Source organism: Haematobia irritans, chromosome 3, assembly GCF_050003625.1.
Source record: "Haematobia irritans isolate KBUSLIRL chromosome 3, ASM5000362v1, whole genome shotgun sequence".
NCBI classification, from domain to species: Eukaryota; Metazoa; Arthropoda; class Insecta; order Diptera; family Muscidae; genus Haematobia; species Haematobia irritans.
In genome coordinates, this window is record NC_134399.1 from 163,633,106 (window position 1) to 163,655,024 (window position 21,919).

The 21,919-nt window shown below is 28.6% G+C and overlaps 1 protein-coding gene across 1 annotated transcript in view; it reads right to left on the minus strand.

The window, feature by feature from the left end:
- LOC142231262 (otoferlin-like) overlaps positions 1–13,671 on the minus strand; it is a 239,237-nt gene extending 225,566 nt beyond the window's left edge. Inside the window, exon 1 of the mRNA XM_075301878.1 lies at positions 13,267–13,671. Coding sequence (XP_075157993.1) covers positions 13,267–13,345 — 79 coding nt within the window. The 5' untranslated portion in view covers positions 13,346–13,671. The remainder of the gene's footprint in view (positions 1–13,266) is intronic.
- Between the last annotated feature and the right edge of the window lie 8,248 nt (positions 13,672–21,919).

Genomic DNA, 21,919 nt, shown 5'->3' on the forward strand with positions numbered 1-21,919 from the left:
TATCGGTACGCAACAAAGTTCTTCTAAAGGCATTCTAAAGTTCTTCTAAAGGCACTACTTTAAAAGCACTTCCAAAAATGTTCTGCATTTTAGCTACACAGGAAGTTCTTTTAATTCAATTTTTATAATTCGATTTTATCATATTTTTTAATGGGTAATTTTAACTTCTTTATTTCCAATAGGGCAAACACGTAGTAAGAATTAATTAAATGGTACAAGTTAATCAAATTTTGTTAAAAAAAGTTTCAATTCATTCTAGAAACATTGCGAATTTTTGAAAATAGTTGAGGTCAAACGGTTCAGACAAGCTTTAAGATGCATTGAAATTGGCGCCTTAAAAATATATACACACAACGGAAGTTTCATTAAAAGTTTTTTTCTACCACAGTGTATGCGAAACATAATATGTTAAAACAATACGAACAATATTTTGTTTGGACCAATCCTGAAAATAAATATGCTTGAAGCACAATGTGTGTGGGAGTATATGTTACAGAAGTGATTTTTTTATGGTATACATAAGATTCGGGCTGACCGAATTTTGGTCGTATTTACTTGATGATTAACTGACCCAACCCAATTAAAAACTCAATTGGTTCACTTAATTTATGTGATTGATTGATTACAAATTAAGTGAACCAATAAATTTATTTGATTAAATTTTTATTTTTTAATATTTCAAATGGAATTTTTTTGATATTCGTTTCTACGTAAATATGATACAGAAATTCCGCAATATACCAACAAGAACCTCCAGGGGTTTTACACACTTTAACTGACATATCCTCTTCATTTTTGGTCATGCTGTGAACATGTCCATTTTGGCCATTTTGATATGGTCAGACCCAAACGAACTTTTTGTAATCAAAGGAATAGAAGGGAAAATTAAAAGAATACCAGAAAAAATGACAATCCACAAATGAAACCATTTTGGATGATAAAGGACCTTAACGAGAACTCAAATAAATGATTCCATTTCATTTGTTTCGCCACTTTTTTGTGTTCAGCTAAATTCAACTCCCTGTAAAACAGGTGTGATGATGGTGGGCATGGTATATCCACAATTCAGGGTACCTGCAAGGACACACGTTCTTCTGACATACTCTGGCACATAAAAAAATACGGAAATATATGCGAATAGAGGAGCAAATAGAAAATTTTGCTCTTGTCTCCGCTGTTTATGGGGGCGGGGGCAGAGAAATATAAAACGAAATTGTGCGTATGATTTTTATGGTTTAATCATTTCATCGTTAGAAGACCATGATGAAGAGACGCAATTTCCGGGTTATTTTTGGTTCATTTTGTTTGCCTATCTACATAACCAGATTTCCGCCTTCTTTTGACCATTGCTATGACGATGTTAACACTAAAATACAGAGAAGCCTATATCATAATCCTTGACTACAATAAACTGGATGATATAGTTAACGATGATGTTGCCACTAACAGTGCAAGGAAATAAGGAGCTGTAGTAAAATGACCCAAAGACATCTATGTGTGTGTGTGTGTGGAGTGATTTAGATCTGCTAAATCAGATAAACAATGGTGATGATGATGTTTGTAGAAGGATTAGATTTGTTTACTTAGCAGCTATGATTGTCTCTCTCTCACAGTAGTCACAGGAAATTAGATTTGTGTCACTGGTGTATATTTCATAAAGATTAGACACAGGATTATCCTTTTGTTGTAATGAAATTTTTGCGTAAATATTTTTGATAGTAATGAGAAAAGAAAATAAAGGAATATTAGAATGTAACAAATGAAATGGGAAAGAAACCGGGGTTTTCTTAATTTGTATTTTCATCACACCACAACGGACATAAGCAATAAATGAAAGGATACTAAATTGGATTGCAAATCTACATGGGTCTTTTGTTAATCAGTAGAATCCTTAAGGGTTGATAGACATTTAGCACAAAATATTCTTTCGAGAAATAATTTGCCCTATTAAGGTCAAATTTCAAAGATGAATTCTTGTAATGAATCCACCATGATATCCATTACTCATGCTCTTCACTGAAGTGCCAAATGTTAAGATTCCTGAAATTTTATTAACTGTGCCATAGCAAAGAGGACTTTTCTTTGTCCTGCCATCTATATTTAGTATGGCAATGAATGACAGATATGTAGTACTTACATTTTGCCAACAAAAGCTGAAACTTTCACATTTCTTTTTCCTTTTTATTTTTGATGAACTTTGACAAAAAGGTCAAATTCCTGACATGTTTTCGTTTTTTTTTTCTTTTATTGACGACATCTTGAAAAGTTAAAGCATTGAGAACACCATAAAATAAATGGATACTTCTTATGTTACATAGGTTTCGGGTAATAGGATCGTGGTGAAATTTCCTTCTTTTATATATGTCAGCATAAATCTTTCAACATATAAAAGAAAACAGTATATATTCAGGGTCACACACACACACACACACAAGAAAACATAACCTTGTCTTTTACATATCTAGGAGAATTAATGTCTCAGTAACATTAAATAAAATATTCTCAAATTAATTATTTAAGGGCTAGGATATTATAATTGCTTTTGTTCGTAAACCGTACTACAGATATACATATCTGTCATCTTGCCTATATATTCAGTATGTCAGTTTGGAATTTGTTAACTGGCAGTTAAAGTCTAACGGAGCTACATGAAAATGGCCAAAAGTCCAGTAGCAGCTCTGTTTATAAATTTTACATGTACATTTTTCTTTAAGATTAAAAAATAATGATAAATAGTATATCTTCATAATATGGACATATTTTAGCCTGAGAGGTTCTGAAAGATTTCCATTTAATTTCCAAATATTCCCTATACCACAAATTAATTTGGTTTTATCACGCTGTAAATCAATTTCTTTATTTAATGATCTGTAGAAATAAACACGGTCATCAATTTTAAATTTAATTTTGCTATCATCCAATCGAATTCATTGAATGCCATCAAAATCATTGTCAATCATACGCCACTATGGTCTAGAAATTTTTATAAATCATACGCACTAATGCCCAGCAAAAAAAAGTTCCCAAAAAAGTATTGAAAATGTTTTTTTTTGTTTTTTGTTTTTATCCGGAAGTGGTGCAAAATTGGCGCAGAAGCGATGGATTTAACATGGGCTTGTCATAGGATAGATGTCCGACATTTCGGAAGTGAATTAAAAATTTTCTATAGAAAATTTTGTTAAAATTTTATATCTTAAGCAAATGTTGTCAAAATTTTATCTCTATAGGAAATTTTGTCAAAATTTTATCTGTATAGGAAATTTTGTCAAAATGTTACCTCCATAGAAAATTTTGTCAACATTTTATCTCTTAAAAAAATTTTTTTGTCAAGATTTTATATCTATAGAAAATCTGTTAAAATTTTATCTCTATAGAAAATTTTGTTTAAATTGTATTTCTATAGAAAATTTTGTCAAAATTGTATTTCTATAGGAAATGTTGTCAACATTTTATCTCTATCGAATATAATTTTTTTTCAATATTTTATATCCATAGAAAATTTTGTCAAAATTTTATCTCTATAGAAAATTTTGTCAAAATTTTATCTCTATAGAAAATTTTGTCAAAATTTTATCTCTATAGAAAATTTTGTCAAAATTTTATCTCTATCGAAAATTTTGTCAAAATTTTATCTCTATAGAAAATTTTGTCAACATTTTTTCGCTTTAAAAATGTTGTTAAAATTTTTTCTCTTTCAATCAATCGGATTCAATGAATGTCATCAAAGTAATGTTTAATCATATGCCACTATGATCTAGCCATTTTTTATAAATCTAATTATACAATTATTTTTCGAGCTTTATGGACAGATATAGATTAAGGAACATGGTTAATAGAGCCATTGAAAAGAAAACGCCATATACAAATCTATACACGCCTGGACTGTACATGTTTCAGTTCGGGCGAATGAACCTTTCCACAGCCTTTAGTATAGATCTGGCTGGGAGAGATAACTCAATTTTGGGCCCTATATGCTAACTCCTTATAGAGAAAACATTTGGGAAATTTCCTCTTACAAATTGAATCATCTTTTCTCCCACTGTACATCATCTTTTCATATAACTTACAAGTCCCTTAATCTTATTTTTTATACCCTCCATCATAGGATGGGGGTATATTAACTTTGTCATTCCGTTTGTAACACATCGAAATATTGCTCTAAGACCCCATAAAGTATATATATTCTGGGTCGTGGTGAAATTCTGAGTCGATCTAAGCATGTCCGTCCGTCCGTCCGTCCGTCCGTCTGTTGAAATCACGCTAACTTCCGAACGAAACAAGCTATCGACTTGAAACTTGGCACAAGTAGTTGTTATCGATGTAGGTCGGATGGTATTGAAAATGGGCCATATCGGTCCACTTTTACGTATAGCCCCCATATAAAGGGACCCTCAGATTTGGCTTGTAGAGCCTTAACAGAAGCATATTTCATCCGATCCGGCTGAAATTTGGTATATGGTGTTGGTGTATGGTCTCTAACAACCATGCAAAAATTGGTCCATATCGGTCCACTTTTACGTATAGCCCCCATATTAACGGACCCCCAAATTTGGCTTGCGATTGCTCTAAAAGAAGCAAATTTCATCCGATCAGGCTGAAACTTGGTACATGGTGTTGGTATATGGTCTCTAACAACCATGCCAAAATTGGTCCATATCGGCCCACTTTTACGTATAGCCCCCATATAAACGGATCCCCAAATTTGGCTTGCGATTGCTCTAAGAGAAGCAAATTTCATCCGATCCGGCTGAAATTTGGTACATGCTGTTAGTATATGGTCTCTACCAACCATGCAAAAATTGGTCCACATCGGTCCATAATTATATATAGCCCCCATATAAACCGATCCCCAGATTTGGCTTGCGGAGCCTAAAAGAGAAGCAAATTTCATCCGATCCGGCTGAAATTTGGTACATGATGTTGGTATATGGTCTCTAACACCCATGCAAAAATTGGTTCCCATCGGTCCATAATTATATATAGCCCCCATATAAACCGATCCCCAGATTTGTCTTGTGGAGCCTAAAAGAGAAGCAAATTTCATCCGATCCGGCTGAAATTTGGTACATTCTGTTAGTATATGGTCTCTACCAACCATGCAAAAATTGGTCCACATCGGTCCATAATTATATATAGCCCCCATATAAACCGATCTCCAGATTTGGGTTGCGGAGCCTCAAAGAGAAGCAAATTTCATCCGATCCGCCTGAAATTTTGTACATGATATTGGTATATGGTCTCTAACAACCATGCAAAAATTGGTCCACATCGGTTCATAATTATATATAGCCCCCATATAAAACGATCCCCAGATTTGGCTTGCGAAGTCTCCAAGAGAAGCAAATTTCATCCAATCCGGTTGTAATTTGGAACATGGTGTTAGTATATGATCTTTAACAACCGTGCCAGAATTGGTCCATATCGGTCCATAATTATATATAGCCCCCATATAAAGCGTTCTCCAGATTTGACCTCCGGAGCCTCTTGGAGGAGCAAAATTCATCCGATCCGGTTCAAATTAGGAACGTGGTGTTAGTATATGGTCGCTAACAACCATACCAAAATTGGTCCAATAACACAAAAATTGGTCCATATCGGTCCATAATCATGGTTGCCACTAGAGCCAAAAATAATCTACCAAAATTTTTTTCTATAGAAAATTTTGTCAAAATTTTATTTCTATAGAAAATTTTGTCAAAATTTTATTTCTAGAGAAAATTTTGTCAAAATTTTATTTCTATAGAAAATTTTGTTCAAATTTTATTCGGTTCATAATCATGGTTGCCACTCGAGCCAAAAATAATCTACCAAGATTTTATTTCTATAGAAAATTTTGTCAAAAGTTTATTTCTATAGAAAATTTTGTTAAAATTTTATTTCTGTAGAAATTTTTGTCAAAATTTTCTTTCTATAGAAAATTTTGTTATACAATTTAGAAGATGGTGTTAGGAGGTTTTAAGATGCCTTGCCATCGGCAAGCGTTACAGCAACTTAAGTAATTCGATTGTGGATGGCAGTGTTTAGAAGAAGTTTCTACGCAATCCATGATGGAGGGTACATAAGCTTCGGCCTGGCCGAACTTACGGCCGTATATACTTGTTTTTATTTCGTTTTGTTACATAGTAATGCAACAACACGAAATTTATTTTTAGAAAGCTAATTTGTTAGAATTCACCTAAGTGGTGAACAGTCGAACAATGCTTATTGTTTCTACAGTCAACTACAACATATGACGATTAACAGAAACTGGTTTCCAGGATACAACAACAATTCTAACGCGTACATTAGTCGTGTTTTTCCTAGTTTTACGACGGGCTCATCGTTGCTTATTATATTACATGTTAGCCTGATACCGAAACAGGCAATTGCGTCCAAATGCATTATATCTAATTATACAATTATTTTTCGAGCTTTATGGACAGATATAGATTGAGGAACATGGTTAATAGTTGACTGTAGAAACAATAAGCATTGTTCGACTGTTCACCACTTAGGTGAATTCTAACAAATTAGCTTTCTAAAAATAAATTTCGTGTTGTTGCATTACTATGTAACAAAACGAAATAAAAAAAAAATAAGATTAAGGGACTTGTAAGTTATATGAAAAGATGATGTACAGTGGGAGATTCAATTCAATGATTCAATTTGTAAGAGGAAATTTCCCAAATGTTTTCTCCATAAGGAGTTAGCATAAAGGGCCCAAAATTGAGTTATCTCTCCCAGCCAGATCTATACTAAAGGCTATGGAAAGGTTCATTCGCCCGAACCGAAACATGTACAGTCCGGGCGTGTATAGATTTGTATCTGGCGTTTTCTTTTCAATGGCTCTATTAACCATGTTCCTTAATCTATATCTGTCCATAAAGCTCGAAAAATAATTGTATAATTAGATATAATGCATTTGGACGTCAATTGCCTGTTTCGGTAGCAGGCTAACATGTAATATATTTTTTTATAAATCATACACACTATGGCCACCGTCGCCAAAAAAGTAGTGAAAATCTTCTTTATGGATCCGGAAGTGGTGCAAAATCGGCGCAGAAGCGATTAATTTACATGAGCTTATCATAGGATGGGTATACAACATTTCATCAGCCGTTGCACTGAATTTTCATAATGTGATCCGAATTCAGAGTTCTGGATGTGAATTAAAAATTTTGTGATATTTTACCAAGTAAATATTTTGTTATCTCTATAAAAAATGTTGTCAAAATTTTATCTCTATAGAAAATTTTATCAAAATTTTATCTCCATAGAAAATTTTGCCAAATTGTATTCTTATAAATCGATCGACTACATAGAGTGCCATCACAGTCATTATCAATCATGCGCCACAATGGTCTATCAATTTTTGTAAATCATACGCACCAATGTCCAGATAAAAAGCGTCGCCAAAAAACAGTGATAAATGTCCTTTTTGAATCGGGAAGTGGCGCAAAATTGGCGCAGAAGCAATTAATTTAACATGGGCTTGTCATGAATGGATGCCGAATATTTCATAAGCCGTTGCACTAAATTTTCATCACTTCTTAAGGTGTGATCCGAATTTAATGGTTTTGGAAGTGAATTAAAAATTTTATAAGAAAATGTTGTCAAAATTTTATATCCATAGAAAATGTTGTCAAAATTTTATCTCTATAGAAAATTTTGTTAAAATTTTATCTCCATAGAAAATTTGGTCAAAATTTCTCTTTAGAAAATGTCAAAATTTTATCTCTTTAGAAAAATTTGTGAAGATTTTATATCTATAGAAAATCTGTCAAAATTTCTATCTAAAATGTTGTCAAAATTTTATCTCTATAAAAAAATTTGTTAAAATTTTATCTCTACAAAAAATGTTGTCAAAATTCTATCTCTATAGAAAATTTTGTCAAAATTTTATATCTATAAAAACTTTTGTCAACATTTTATCTCCATTAAAAAATTTGTCACAATTATACTTCTATAGAAAATTTTGTCAAAATTTTATCTCTTTAGAAAATGTTGTAAAAATTTTATCACTTTAGAAAATTTTGTCAAAATGTTATCTCTTTACAAAATTTTGTCAAAATTTTATCTCGTTAGAAAATTTTGTCAAAATTTTATATCATTATATTTCATGTTAGCCTGATACCGAAACAGGCAATTGACGTCCAAATGCATTATATCTAATTATACAATTATTTTTCGAACTTTATCGACAGATATAGATTAAAGAACATGGTTAATAAAGCTCGAAAACTTATTGTATAATTAGAGAAAATTTTATATCTATAGAAAAATTTTTAAAATTTTATCTCCATAGAAAATTTGGTCAAAATTTTATCTCTACAAAAAATTTTGTCAAAATTTTATCTCTATAGAAAATTTTGTCACAATTTTATGTCTATAAAAACTTTTGTCAACATTTTATCTCCATTAAAAAAATTGCCACAATTATACTTCTATAGAAAATTTTGTCAAAATTTTATCTCGTTAGAAAATTTTGTCAACATTTTATCTCTACAGAAATTTTTGTCCAAATTTTATCTCTATAGGTTTTTTGTCAAAATTTTATCCCTATGGTAATTAGGATTTTTTTAACAGGAAAATGATACTATGAATCACTAACGTCTATTAGAAAGTTGATCCAATTAAAAAAATTATTGATAGAATTATTTCCTATGATTGCTTTTTGTTTTGATTAAACAAGTTATACCATTATTTTATATTTTTTTTTTAATTTAATTATGTTTTTTATTAAATTTTTTAAATTAAGTTATTATTTTAACTACAAAAATTTGGAATAATTTTTTTGTTAGTTAATACCAATTGCTTACAACATAGCTTATAACATTTTTGAGAAACAAATTTTAATAATGATAGAAAATCTATATTATTAAAGCTATTTCATTGAGATATCATACAATATTTATGTTTCCAATTAGAAAATATGAACATGCTGCTTTTGAATTTATAATGTGAAGTAGCAATGTTTGAATCCTTGATTGTAATTTCAAAAATTAAATCAACAAATTTAGGATTGTGGTAACGATTTGACACTCACAAATAATCATCAAATTCGATTTGTATACATAAATATAAATTGATTTAGTGACCCTGCGGTGAACATATGACCGATCTACTAAACCACAAAAATGCAAATATAAAAGCGAATTCCTAAGAGATTTAATTAATAAAAGCAATGTGAAATGAATCCATATATCAACAACAATAAACAATATTAAGAATTCAACAAAATATGTACAAAGAGATGTAAAAACTGTTTCTCCGTAATTTTTTTATCAAAATTTCGTCTCTATAAAACGGTTGTCAAAAATATATATATCAATACAAAATTTTCGCCTATAGAAAATTCTGTCAAAACTTTATCTCTATAAATATTATTTGTTTTTAAATATTTTATCTCCATAGAAAATTTTATCCCTATAGAAAATTTTGTCAACATTTTATCTCTATAGAAAAATTTGTCAAAATTTTGACTTTATAGAAATTATTGTCAAAATTTTATCTCTATAGAAAATTTTGTCAACATTTTATATCTATAGAAAAATTTGACAAAAATGTATCTCTACAGAAAATTTTGTTAAAATTAAATCTCTACAGAAATTGTTACTATTTAATCTCTATAGAAAATTTTGTCAAAATTTTATCTCTATACAAAATTTTATTTATTTATCACTACAAAATTTAATCTCTATAGAAAATTTTGTCAAAATTTTAGCTCTTTAGAAAATTTTGTCAAAATTGTATCTCTTTAGAAAATTTTGCAAACATTTTATCTCTATAGAAAATTTTGTCAAAATTGTATTTCTTTAGAAAATCTTGTCGAAATTTTATTTCTTTAGCACATTTGGTCAAAAGTTTATCTCTTTAGAAAATTTTGTCAAAATTTTATATCTATAGAAAATTTTGACAAAATTTTATCTCAACAGAAAATTTTGTCAAAATTTAATCTCTGTTGTTGTTTTTTTATTTCAGCTTAAAACCATACATTGACTAAACTACAAGAGTAGCTTAACCAACAGAGGAAAAGAATGTTTGTCAAATTTATTTGGGCAAAGCCCTATAGACTGCAAGATGGTTGGATGGACGCACGTTTCGGAATTACCACATTCCTCATCAGCATCCTCTACTTGCAGCAAAACTATCAACCAATTATCAGAATAAATTCAGGCAGTTTATTAAACCCAACAAAAACCACACTTGAACCCTCCGAAAAAAGGTTTTACATTGATAGCCGGCTTATGCCGAAATAAATTCGAAACAAACATATCTCTTTTCCTATGTCACTGTCAAATCATCGATTTGAATTCACATGGCTGGGTTTATTTCGAGCGTGCCTCCTCTTCTTTTTCCATTTGTTTTGTTTTGTTATTGTTGGTTTTGTTCTTTAAGCATTGTTGTTGTTTTTTTATTTCAGCTTAAAACCATACATTGACTAAACTACAAGAGTAGCTTAACCAACAGAGGAAAAGAATGTTTGTCAAATTTATTTGGGCAAAGCCCTATAGACTGCAAGATGGTTGGATGGACGCACGTTTCGGAATTACCACATTCCTCATCAGCATCCTCTACTTGCAGCAAAACTATCAACCAATTATCAGAATAAATTCAGGCAGTTTATTAAACCCAACAAAAACCACACTTGAACCCTCCGAACATTCTTTTCCTCTGTTGGTTAAGCTACTCTTGTAGTTTAGTCAATGTATGGTTTTAAGCTGAAATAAAAAAACAACAACAATGCTTAAAGAACAAAACCAACAATAACAAAACAAAACAAATGGAAAAAGAAGAGGAGGCACGCTCGAAATAAACCCAGCCATGTGAATTCAAATCGATGATTTGACAGTGACATAGGAAAAGAGATATGTTTGTTTCGAATTTATTTCGGCATAAGCCGGCTATCAATGTAAAACCTTTTTTCGGAGGGTTCAAGTGTGGTTTTTGTTGGGTTTAATAAACTGCCTGAATTTATTCTGATAATTGGTTGATAGTTTTGCTGCAAGTAGAGGATGCTGATGAGGAATGTGGTAATTCCGAAACGTGCGTCCATCCAACCATCTTGCAGTCTATAGGGCTTTGCCCAAATAAATTTGACAAACATTCTTTTCCTCTGTTGGTTAAGCTACTCTTGTAGTTTAGTCAATGTATGGTTTTAAGCTGAAATAAAAAAACAACAACAATGCTTAAAGAACAAAACCAACAATAACAAAACAAAACAAATGGAAAAAGAAGAGGAGGCACGCTCGAAATAAACCCAGCCATGTGAATTCAAATCGATGATTTGACAGTGACATAGGAAAAGAGATATGTTTGTTTCGAATTTATTTCGGCATAAGCCGGCTATCAATGTAAAACCTTTTTTCGGAGGGTTCAAGTGTGGTTTTTGTTGGGTTTAATAAACTGCCTGAATTTATTCTGATAATTGGTTGATAGTTTTGCTGCAAGTAGAGGATGCTGATGAGGAATGTGGTAATTCCGAAACGTGCGTCCATCCAACCATCTTGCAGTCTATAGGGCTTTGCCCAAATAAATTTGACAAACATTCTTTTCCTCTGTTGGTTAAGCTACTCTTGTAGTTTAGTCAATGTATGGTTTTAAGCTGAAATAAAAAAACAACAACAATGCTTAAAGAACAAAACCAACAATAACAAAACAAAACAAATGGAAAAATTTAATCTCTATAGAAAATTTTGTCAAAATTTTATATCTATAAAATATTTTGTCAAATTTTTTTCTCTATGGAAAATTTTGTCAAAATTTTATATCTATAGAAAATTTTGACAAAATTTTATCTCCATAGAAAATTTAGTCAAAATTTTATCTCTATAAAAAATTTTGTCAAATTTTTAACTCTATGGAAAATTTTGTCAAAATATTATCTCTATAGAAAATTTTGTCAAAATTTTATCTCTATAGAAAATTTTGTCAAAATTGTATCTCTATACAAAATTTTATTTATTCATCACTACAAAATTTAATCTCTATAGAAAATTTTGTCAAAATTTTATCTCTTTAGAAAATGTTGTCAAAATTTTATCTCTATAGAAAATTTTGTCAAAATTTTATCTCCATAGAAAATTTTGTCAACATTTTATCACTATAGAAAATGTTGTCAATATTTGATCTCTATAGAAAATTTTGTCAAAATTTTATTTCTTTAGAAAATTTTGTCAAAATTTTATCTCTTTAGAAAATTTTGTCAAAATGTTATCTCTATAGAAAATTTTATATCTTTAATGTTGTCAAAATTTTATCTCTTTAGAAAATTTGGTCAAAATTGTATCTCATTGGAAAATTTTGTCAAAATTTTATCACTATAGAAAATGTTGTCAATATTTTATCTCTATAGAAAATTTTGTCAAAATTTTATTTCTTTAGAAAATTTTGTCAACATTTTATCTCTTTAGAAAATTTTGTCAACATTTAATCTCTTTAGAAAATTTTGTCAAAATGTTTTCTCTATAGAAAATTTTATATCTTTAGAAAATTTTGTCAAAATTTTACCTCTATCTAAAATGTTGTCAAAAGTTTATCTCTAAAAAAAATGTGTCAAAATTTTATCTCTACAAAAAATTTTGTCAAAATTGTATCTCCATAGAAAATTTTGTCAAAATTTTATCTCCATAGAAAATTTTGTCAAAATTTTATCACAATAGAAAATGTTGTCAATATTTGATCTCTATAGAAAATGTTGTCAAAATTTTATTTCTTTAGAAAATTTTGTCAAAATTTTATATCTTTAGAAAATTTTGTCAAACTGTTATCTCTATAGAAAATTTTATATCTTTAATGTTGTCAAAATTTTATCTCTTTAGAAAATTTTGTCAAAATTGTATCTCATTGGAAAATTTTGTCAAAATTTTATCACTATAGAAAATTTTGTCAAAATTTTATCTCTATAGAAAATTTTGTCAAAATTTTACATCTATCTAAAATGTTGTCAAAAGTTTATCTCTAAAAAAATTTGTCAAAACTTTATCTCTAAAAAAATTTGTCAAAACTTTATCTCTACAAAAAATTTTGTCAAAAATGTATATCTACAGAAAATTTTGTCAAAATTTTATCTCTATAGAAAATCTTGTCAAAATTTTATCTCTAGAAAATTGTGTCATAATTTTATATCTTTAGAAAATTTTGTCAAAATTTTATCTCTTCAGAAAATTCGACATTTTTATATCAGTGGATTTTTGTCTGAAAAGTTTGTGTCGGTGAACAATTTATATCGATCGATATATGAACTAAATTTATGTATATATGAAACTATATTTACTTTTCACTTACCTCGAAATTCCACCTTAGCTATAAGGTTCGATTTGGCTTTGGGCACTTGAAATTGTATCACTTTAATGGTCAACGACATTTTGAAGCTTTCCTTTGTTTGGTATTTATATCGGTGTATAATATTTATTGCTTTTGATTTGTGTTGGGTTTGTTTTTAACAACGAACAATTATTTTCTACCAAAAAGGCAACTGCCAATTTTTTTTTTGATTACGCCTTCGTTTCAAATGTGGTCCTTTTTGACTTTTACTTGCTTTGGGTTATTTTATAGTCTCAATGACGGTTATAACTTTTGTGATTTGTTAAAATATTGCTTTTTATTTGTTGTTGGTTTCTGGCGGGGTTTCCATTTGATGGCATTATTATGTTTACAACTTTCTTTCACATTGGCTGTTTAGATGTTGAAAAATATCCTGAAACGATAAAGAGAATAGAACAATGGGATAAAAAATTAGAAAATAAAAAGTTTTTTATTCACTTCTAATGTTGATAGAAAAGAATGTTAGAATATTTTTTTTACATTCTACTGCCGCATGAGAATTGAAAAATCATTGTGAATTTTAAAATCACAGACCAATAAAGGATTCCTTTGTTCTAAGTTTGTAGGTTTTATTGTCTTCCCTTTTGTATATAACTTCGATGGAAGTCCACATTTTCCACATCTGTGGTTCTGGTTTTCCATTTTTTTTTATTGTGCCAAACATGTCCTTCTCCTTTGCCTTAGGGATATAAAATTCGAAAATAGATTTTCTTTACCAATGCAAGGCTGTAGTCGACTTTTGGCCATCGTTATTGAAATCATTGGAAAATGTTGTCAAAAAGTTTATCTCTATAAAAAATTATTTTTATAGGATAATTTGTCAAAATTTTATTTCTATAGAACATTGTGCCAAATGTTTATTCTTAAAGAATTAATAGTTAACAATTTTCTTTAAACAAAATAAATTACATCTATTGAAAATTTTGTCAATACGAACATATTTAAAATAAGAAGGTATGATTGTAATCAGATTAAAAAAATCGAATTTTCGACATTTACGAAAATCCTAAAAATAAGACTTTTCAATATTTCAACAATTTGAATTTTTGAACAAACATAGAGATAAAATTTTGACAAAATTTCTTATAGCAATAAAATTTTGTCAAAATTATTTACAGAAATAAATTTTGAGAAAAATTTTTTTACAAAAAAAATTTTTTACAGAACTAAAATTTTGACGAAATTTTATATAGCAATAAAATTTTGCAAAGTTTTGTTAATGAAATTTTCACAAAATATTTTACAGAAAAAAATATTTGACAAAATCTTCTATAGAGATACAATTTTGACAAAATTTTCTATAGTGATACAATTTTGACAAAATTTTCTATAGAGATAAAATTTTGACAAAATTTTCTATAGAGATAAAATTTTGACAAAATTTTCTATAGAGATACAATTTTGACAAAATTTTCTATAGAGATAAAATTTTGACAACATTTTCTATAGAGATAAAATTTTGACAACATTTTCTATAGAGATAAAATTTTGACAAAATTTTCTATAGAGATAAAATTTTGACAAAATTTTCTATAGAGATAAAATTTTGACAAAATTTTCTATAGAGATAAAATTTTGACAAAATTTTCTATAGAGATAACATTTTGACAAAATTTTCTGTAGAGATAAAATTTTGACAAAATTTTCTATTGCGATAAAATTTTGATAAAATTTTCTATAGAGATAAAATGTTGATAAAATTTTCTATAGAGATAAAATTTTGGCAACATTTTCTATAGAGATAAAATTTTGACAACATTTTCTATAGATATAAAATTTTGACAAAATTTTCTATAGAGATAGAATTTTGACAAAATTTTCTACGGAAATGAAATTTTGACAAAATTTTCTATAAAAATACAATTTTGACAAAATTTTCTATAAAGATACAATTTTGACAAAATTTTCTACAGAGATAAAGTTTTGACAAAACTTTCTATAGAGATAAAATTTTGACACAATTTTCTAAAGAGATAAAATTTTGACAAAATTTTGTGTAGAGATAATAGTTTGACAAAACTTTCTATAGAGATACAATTTTAACAAAATTTTCTATAGAGATAAAATGTTGACAAAATTTTATATAGAGATAAAATGTTGACACAATTTTCGATAGAGATAAAATTTTGACAAAATTTTCTATAATGATAAAATTTTGACAACAATTTCTATAGATAACAGTTTGAAAAAATTTTCTATACAGATAAAATTTTGACAAAATTTTCTATCGAGATAAAATTTTGACAAAATTTTCTATAGAGATAAAATTTTGACAACATTTTCTATAGAGATAAAATTTTGACAACATTTTCTATAGAGATAAAATTTTGACAAAATTTTCTATAGAGATAAAATTTTGATAAAATTTTGACAAAAATTTCTATAAGAATAAAATTTTGACAAAATGTTCTATAGAGATAAAATTTTGACACAATTTTCTATAGAGATAAAATTTTGATAAAATTTTCGATAGAGATAAAATTTTGATAAAATTTTCTATAGAGATAAAATTTTGACAAAATTTTCAATAGAAATAAAATACACGCAAACATGTCTATAGGAATTAAATTTTGACAACATTTTCGATAGAGATAACATTTTGACAAAATTTTCTATAAAGATAAAATTTTGACAAAATTTTCTATAAAGATAAAATTTTGACAAAATTTTCTATGGAGATAAAATTTTGACAAAATTTTCTAAAGAGATAACATTTTGACAAAATTTTCTATAGAGATAACAGTTTGACAAAATTTTCTATAGATTTTAAATTTTCGATAGAGATGAAATTTTGACAAAATTATCTACAGAGATGAAATTTTGACAAAACCTTTTATAGAGATAAAATTTTGTAAAATTATTTAAAGCTTATTTGAAAATTTTATCTCTACAGAAAATTTTGCAAAAATTTTACTTTATCTCTTTAGATGTTTGTTGTTTTTTCAAAATTTCATAATATTGAAAAATCCCTTTTTTGGAATTGTGTTAAATTCGAAAAGTTGTTTTTTTATTCCGATTACAATCCCTTTATTGCCTATTTTTTTCAAATCTGTTCGAATTAAATCCCATTTTGAAGTATGTAGCGACAATGGAAAGTAATAAAAGTTTAATATTGTTTTTATGGGATTTATTTTAAATCGGATTAGAATGTAACAATGGGAAACACTAAACTTCCCAAATATTTACATTTTTACCTTTTCATTGAGCTTTTTTGGGGATATGGGAGGGAAAAACCATTTTCTTTTTGGAAGTGAAAAAGGCTCGAGTTGGCTCAATATTATAAAAAAAGGTTGATTATTGCGATAACCAACTAGTGCGAGGTCTAACAAGCCAGTAGAGGATGGATGATATGTATTGCAACCAATTTCGTGTTGCTATGATTTCAGTAACAATTATGACACGAATCTTTGAAACTTGCGTTCCTCCGTTAAAGTCGTATGTCCTTGAGGTAAAACAAAATTTCCTGAAAGACTTAAATTTTAAAATAGATGAGTTATTGAGTTCTTGGATTAAAGATGGAAAAGCCTCAAATATAGGCGAACAGACATTTTTAGGAATTGTATTTAGGTTTACAAGTTTTTTATTATTTAAGAAAAATTTTCAGATATCTGTTATAGCATTGATTTTTGAAACTGGAATTTATTTGAACGTGAGTTATTAGTTTACCGCAAACGGAGAATACAAATTCTAAAAATGAAATCTGTATGCTAAGTTAAATCCTATAGAACTTAGGTTCGAAGTTGGATAGCTTCTTAAAAATGTCCTTATAGGAATGTCAAAATCTTTGGATCAAATAACCTTTTTTGTGGGCACCACCAAATTTTCCAAAAATAATAACACACACATATATATTTTGAGACATTGTCTTTTCAAGAAATACACACTTAATTTTATGAGATTTATTACTAAAATTTTGTGGATGATTTGCTTTTCTTGCTCCTCCAGAAATTATTTTAAGAAATATGGATATTATCTCCAGAGACACAATTAAATGCAAACTGTGCTAATTTAGCTCAATCGTCAATATGAAACACTTTGTTTAAAAGATTAAATGAGTTTCAGTATCTTAGTTAATTCTGGTACAAATTAATTATAAATTTTAATTGTAGTGCAGTAAAGAAACTCTTTACTTTATATCATTGCGGATGACTTTGGGATGATATTAGAGTGTAACCCTTTTGTAGTGTGTCAAACTAGAGTTTGGGAAATATACCATAGTATTTAACTAAAATGTTTAAAATCTATTACTTATATAATATAACAATAGATAACTTAATAAAAACTCAATTCACATTGAAACCCCACAAAATTTACCCAGCTTTTGTTTCCTACACACTCTAATATCACAATGTAAACAAATGCCCTTGTCTTAAAGAATTAATGAAAGTCATAAAATTTGTAATTGTACCATCAGTTTATACATAAACAAAGAAGCTGACTAACAACCCCTTTTTCGGAATGACACACTTTACATTCTCTTATCTATCTTGAGTATCCTTCAAGCATTCCTGTCGTTTAATTTTTTAAAAAGCGCTACTGGCATTTGGTATTTCTTAGAAAATTTTGCTGTAATGCAATTTAATGAATTCTATCGAAAATTCATTTTGTCGACATGCTATCAACGTTGCCTTTACTTCTATGAACAAAAACTATTTTATGAAGTGCATGCTGTGGGGAAAAAGTTACAATGGATGAAAATGGTGAATGGTTAACTAACCGTTAAGTGTAAAGGAGGTATTACGATATTTTTATACCCTTCACCACTACTGTGGTACAGGGTATAATAAGTTTGTGCATTTGTATGTAACGCCAAGAAGGAGTAATCATAGACCAACCTTTTAGTATACGGATCGGCTTAGAATTAAATTCTGAGTCGACTTAGCGATGTCCGTCTGTCTGTCTGTTGATGTATTTTTGTGTGCAAAGTACAGCTCGCAGTTTTAGTCCGATTGTCCTAAAATTTGGTATAGGGTCCTGTTTCGGCTCAAAGACGATCCCTATTGATTTTGGAAAAAACCGGTTCAGATTTAGATATAGCTGCCATATATATTTTTCATCGATCTGGTCATAATTGGCGTGTATATCAACCGATCTTCCTCAAATTCCGTACATCCGAATATTTTATGAGTCTCGAAAAACTTGCAAAATATGTTCTTCCGATGTTCTTCAAAATCTGTACATTCGAAATCTTTCGTTCGATTTATATTCATATGACCACAGAAGCCAAATTTTAAGCCCGATTTAGTTGAAATTTTGCACAGGGAGTAGAATTAGCATTTTAGCTATGCGTGCCAAATTTTATTGAAATCGGTTCAGATTTAGATATAGCTCCCATATATAGCTTTCGCCCGATTTACACTCATATGACCACAGAGGCCAATTTTTTGCACATTTGACGGATGTGATATGGTATCGAAAATTTATATCTACGAAGTGGTGCAGGGTATAATATAGTCTTACTTGTTTTGACAAAGAAAGTTCAAGTAGAAGTGGAACACAGGCTGATTTCTGCATCCGTAAAAGCTGGCTATGCCAATAACTTGTTGCTTCGGATTAGTTATAGTTTCAGGTTGGTTTTAATATTACTGATGACTACATAAGCCAAGTACTTTTTTTTAATTTAGATAGGAATGGTATAACATGTGGTCGAGTACTTTGATGTATGTGAAATTTCCCAAAGCAGCTTGTTACACGAGCCCAAACTCATCAAAAGGAACACAAGTTGTAAATCGTCCCATAACTCGTTATAATGATAATGGTATCGTTGCCAAACTGCAAGGTTGTGCAGTTACTGCCCTCGAAATCAATTGCGTAAATTTTTTGTTAAAGAGAATTTGAATCCAAACGGCTGGACCTACCGCCAATGGCCTCCGAAAACCAAGGGCAGCTGTACCCACCTGTGGTGGCCTCAGAGTAATTTTCATTGATCCTGCACTCAAAAAAAGTTTACTTGGATCCAAAGATTTTGACCTTCCCTTAAGGAATTTGGTATTGATTCCGAGCCAAAGATGCGGCTTCTTTAAAATAAAGACATTTTTTTACGGACCTCCCTTGCTTTAAATCTAGGATCAAATAAATTAAAATTGGACGCAGATCTCATTCATCGAGTTTTTATTTTCTTTTTGCGATATATTAATAAAGGTATTCATGTACAAACAAATTCCAGTTTCAAAATCCAAATTATGCCAAGTACTTTAAAGTAAAAACTGTTTTCTTAATGCTAAAAAAAAAAACTTTAAACCAAAGATGCAAATCCTTAAAATAGGTCTTAGCATATATTTGAAGCGTTTTTATCTTAGATTTAAAAATTCAATATGTCAGTTGAGTTAAAGACGATTTCTTTAAATTAAAAATGTTTTTTTATTTTAAGGAAAAATTGCCTTACTTCAAAGATCTAAAACTTCAGTAGAGAGACGCAAAATTTCAAGATTTGTGTCCTAAATTTTTTAAAAAAATTTTTTGAAGCAAGGATTATAAACTTTCTTTTAATTAAAATGTCATTGTTTTAAAGAATTTTGTCCTTAGCATTGCGTAAATGTTGAGTCATAAAATTTAAGTTGTATAATCTTCCATATTAGGTTAATATTTTTTTCAGTGTGGCCTCAAAGTTAATACACTTGTTATCCGGGAAAATTGTTGGTAACTGCTTTCTAACCAAGGGCACTTAAGAAATTATAAATAATCTTCAGCATTTCTCTTCGTGCATTTCGTACAATATATGGGACGTTAGTATCTAGTCTCTAAGACTAGGTAAAAACTATGACAGGACGTATATGCTGAAGAAAGGCAGAACATCACATTGAGCCAAAAAAATACGAACCACCTTTTATCTTTTATCTTGCCTCTGTCAAGAAAAGAAATTTGGATTTAGAGAAAAACTCATTAAAATAAGTGAAATATTGAATCTTTTTTTAATATGATGGTTGTATTTTATATTCCGGTGGTGAAAAAAAAAAAACAAATTATCATCGAAAATAGCTTTACTGTTTTACAAACTCTTCCCTAACATATTAAGATCTATATAATTTTGCATTCGTTTGAACCAATTTTCGAAAAACGTTTCCTCTCTCTAGTTGAGGTATGCCAAAAACATGCATTCTAAACGTATGAACCACTCCTTCAGTAGTCGAAAAACGTTAACCTTTTATTTTATTTTTTGAATACGAGTATAAAAAGAAGTCATTTAAGTTACGTTTGCCACTCGTGCCAAAAATCTACCAACATTTGAAGAAAATTTTACCACAAATCTATCAAATTGAAAAAAATCTAATTTTGAAGTTTTTGATCAATTTTTTGTTTTTGCTATGAAACAAATGTTTTTTATTTTATTTATTTTATTTATAGTTGATACTAAATTTATAGTAAATATAATATTAGTATAAAGATATAAAAAGCATTGACAACTGAGGCCATCAGCTAATGTTTTTTCTTCGAATGAATGTATTGTAAATGTGTCGAATTTTACATGCTTTAATGGTTTTAGATTGCACAAATAAGGGAAAGTTAATACTTCTATTAAAAGTACCCGCAAGATCTTTGCGTAGTAGAGCTTTATTTTATACTTGTATACACAAAAGTAATTATTCAGCAAATGAGCCTATTTCTCGTGCCATAAATGAGTTTATTAATATCTCCAATTGTTATGAACTTGATTTTAGTTTAAGTTTATCAAAGTATTTAGAAATTCTAGAATTCATATATTTTTGATTTTGATATATGTATAATTTTTAAGTTTTCTGTCCGTAAGGAATTCTTGTAATTCAAAGACAATGAATGAATAAATAAAATAAAAATTTCATCCGAACCGGGTGAAATTTGGTAAAAAAAGGAGAAAGATCGTACGATTTTCACAAATTTTGTTAAAATTTTATTTCTATCGAAAATTTTGTTAAAATTTTATTTCTATAGAAAATTTTGTCTCTATCGAAAATTTTGTCAAAATTTTGTCTCTAAAGAAAATTTTGTCAAAATGTTAGCTGTATAGAAAATTTTGTCAAAATTGTAGCTGTATGGAAAATTTTGTCAAAATTTGATATCTATAGAAAATTTTTATTGTATTTCTATCAAAAATTTTGCCAAAATTTTATTCCTATCAAAAGTTTTGTCAACATTTTATTTCTATCAAAAATTTTGTCAATATTTTATTTCTATAGAAAATGTTGTCAAAATGTTTTGCCTATAGAAAATTTGTCAACATTTTATCTCTATAGAAAATTTTGTCAAAATTTTATCTCTATAGAAAATTTTGTCAATATTTTATCTCTATAGAAAATTTTGTCAAAATTTTATCTCTATAGAAAATTTTGTCAAAATTTTATCTCTATAGGAGATTTTGTCAAAATCTCTACAGAAAATTTTGTCAAAATTTTATCTCTATAGAAAATTTTGTCTAAATTTTATCTCTATAGAAAATTTTGTCTAAATTTTATCTCTATAGACAATTTTGTCTAAATTTTATCTATATAGAAAATTTTGTCAAAATTTTATTTCTATAGAAGAATTCGTCCAAATTTTTATTATATGAGTGTGACTCACTTTTGGGTTTAGTGAACTGCCCTGAATTTATTCTGATAATTGGTTGATAGTTTTTGCTGCAAGTAGAGGATGCTGATGA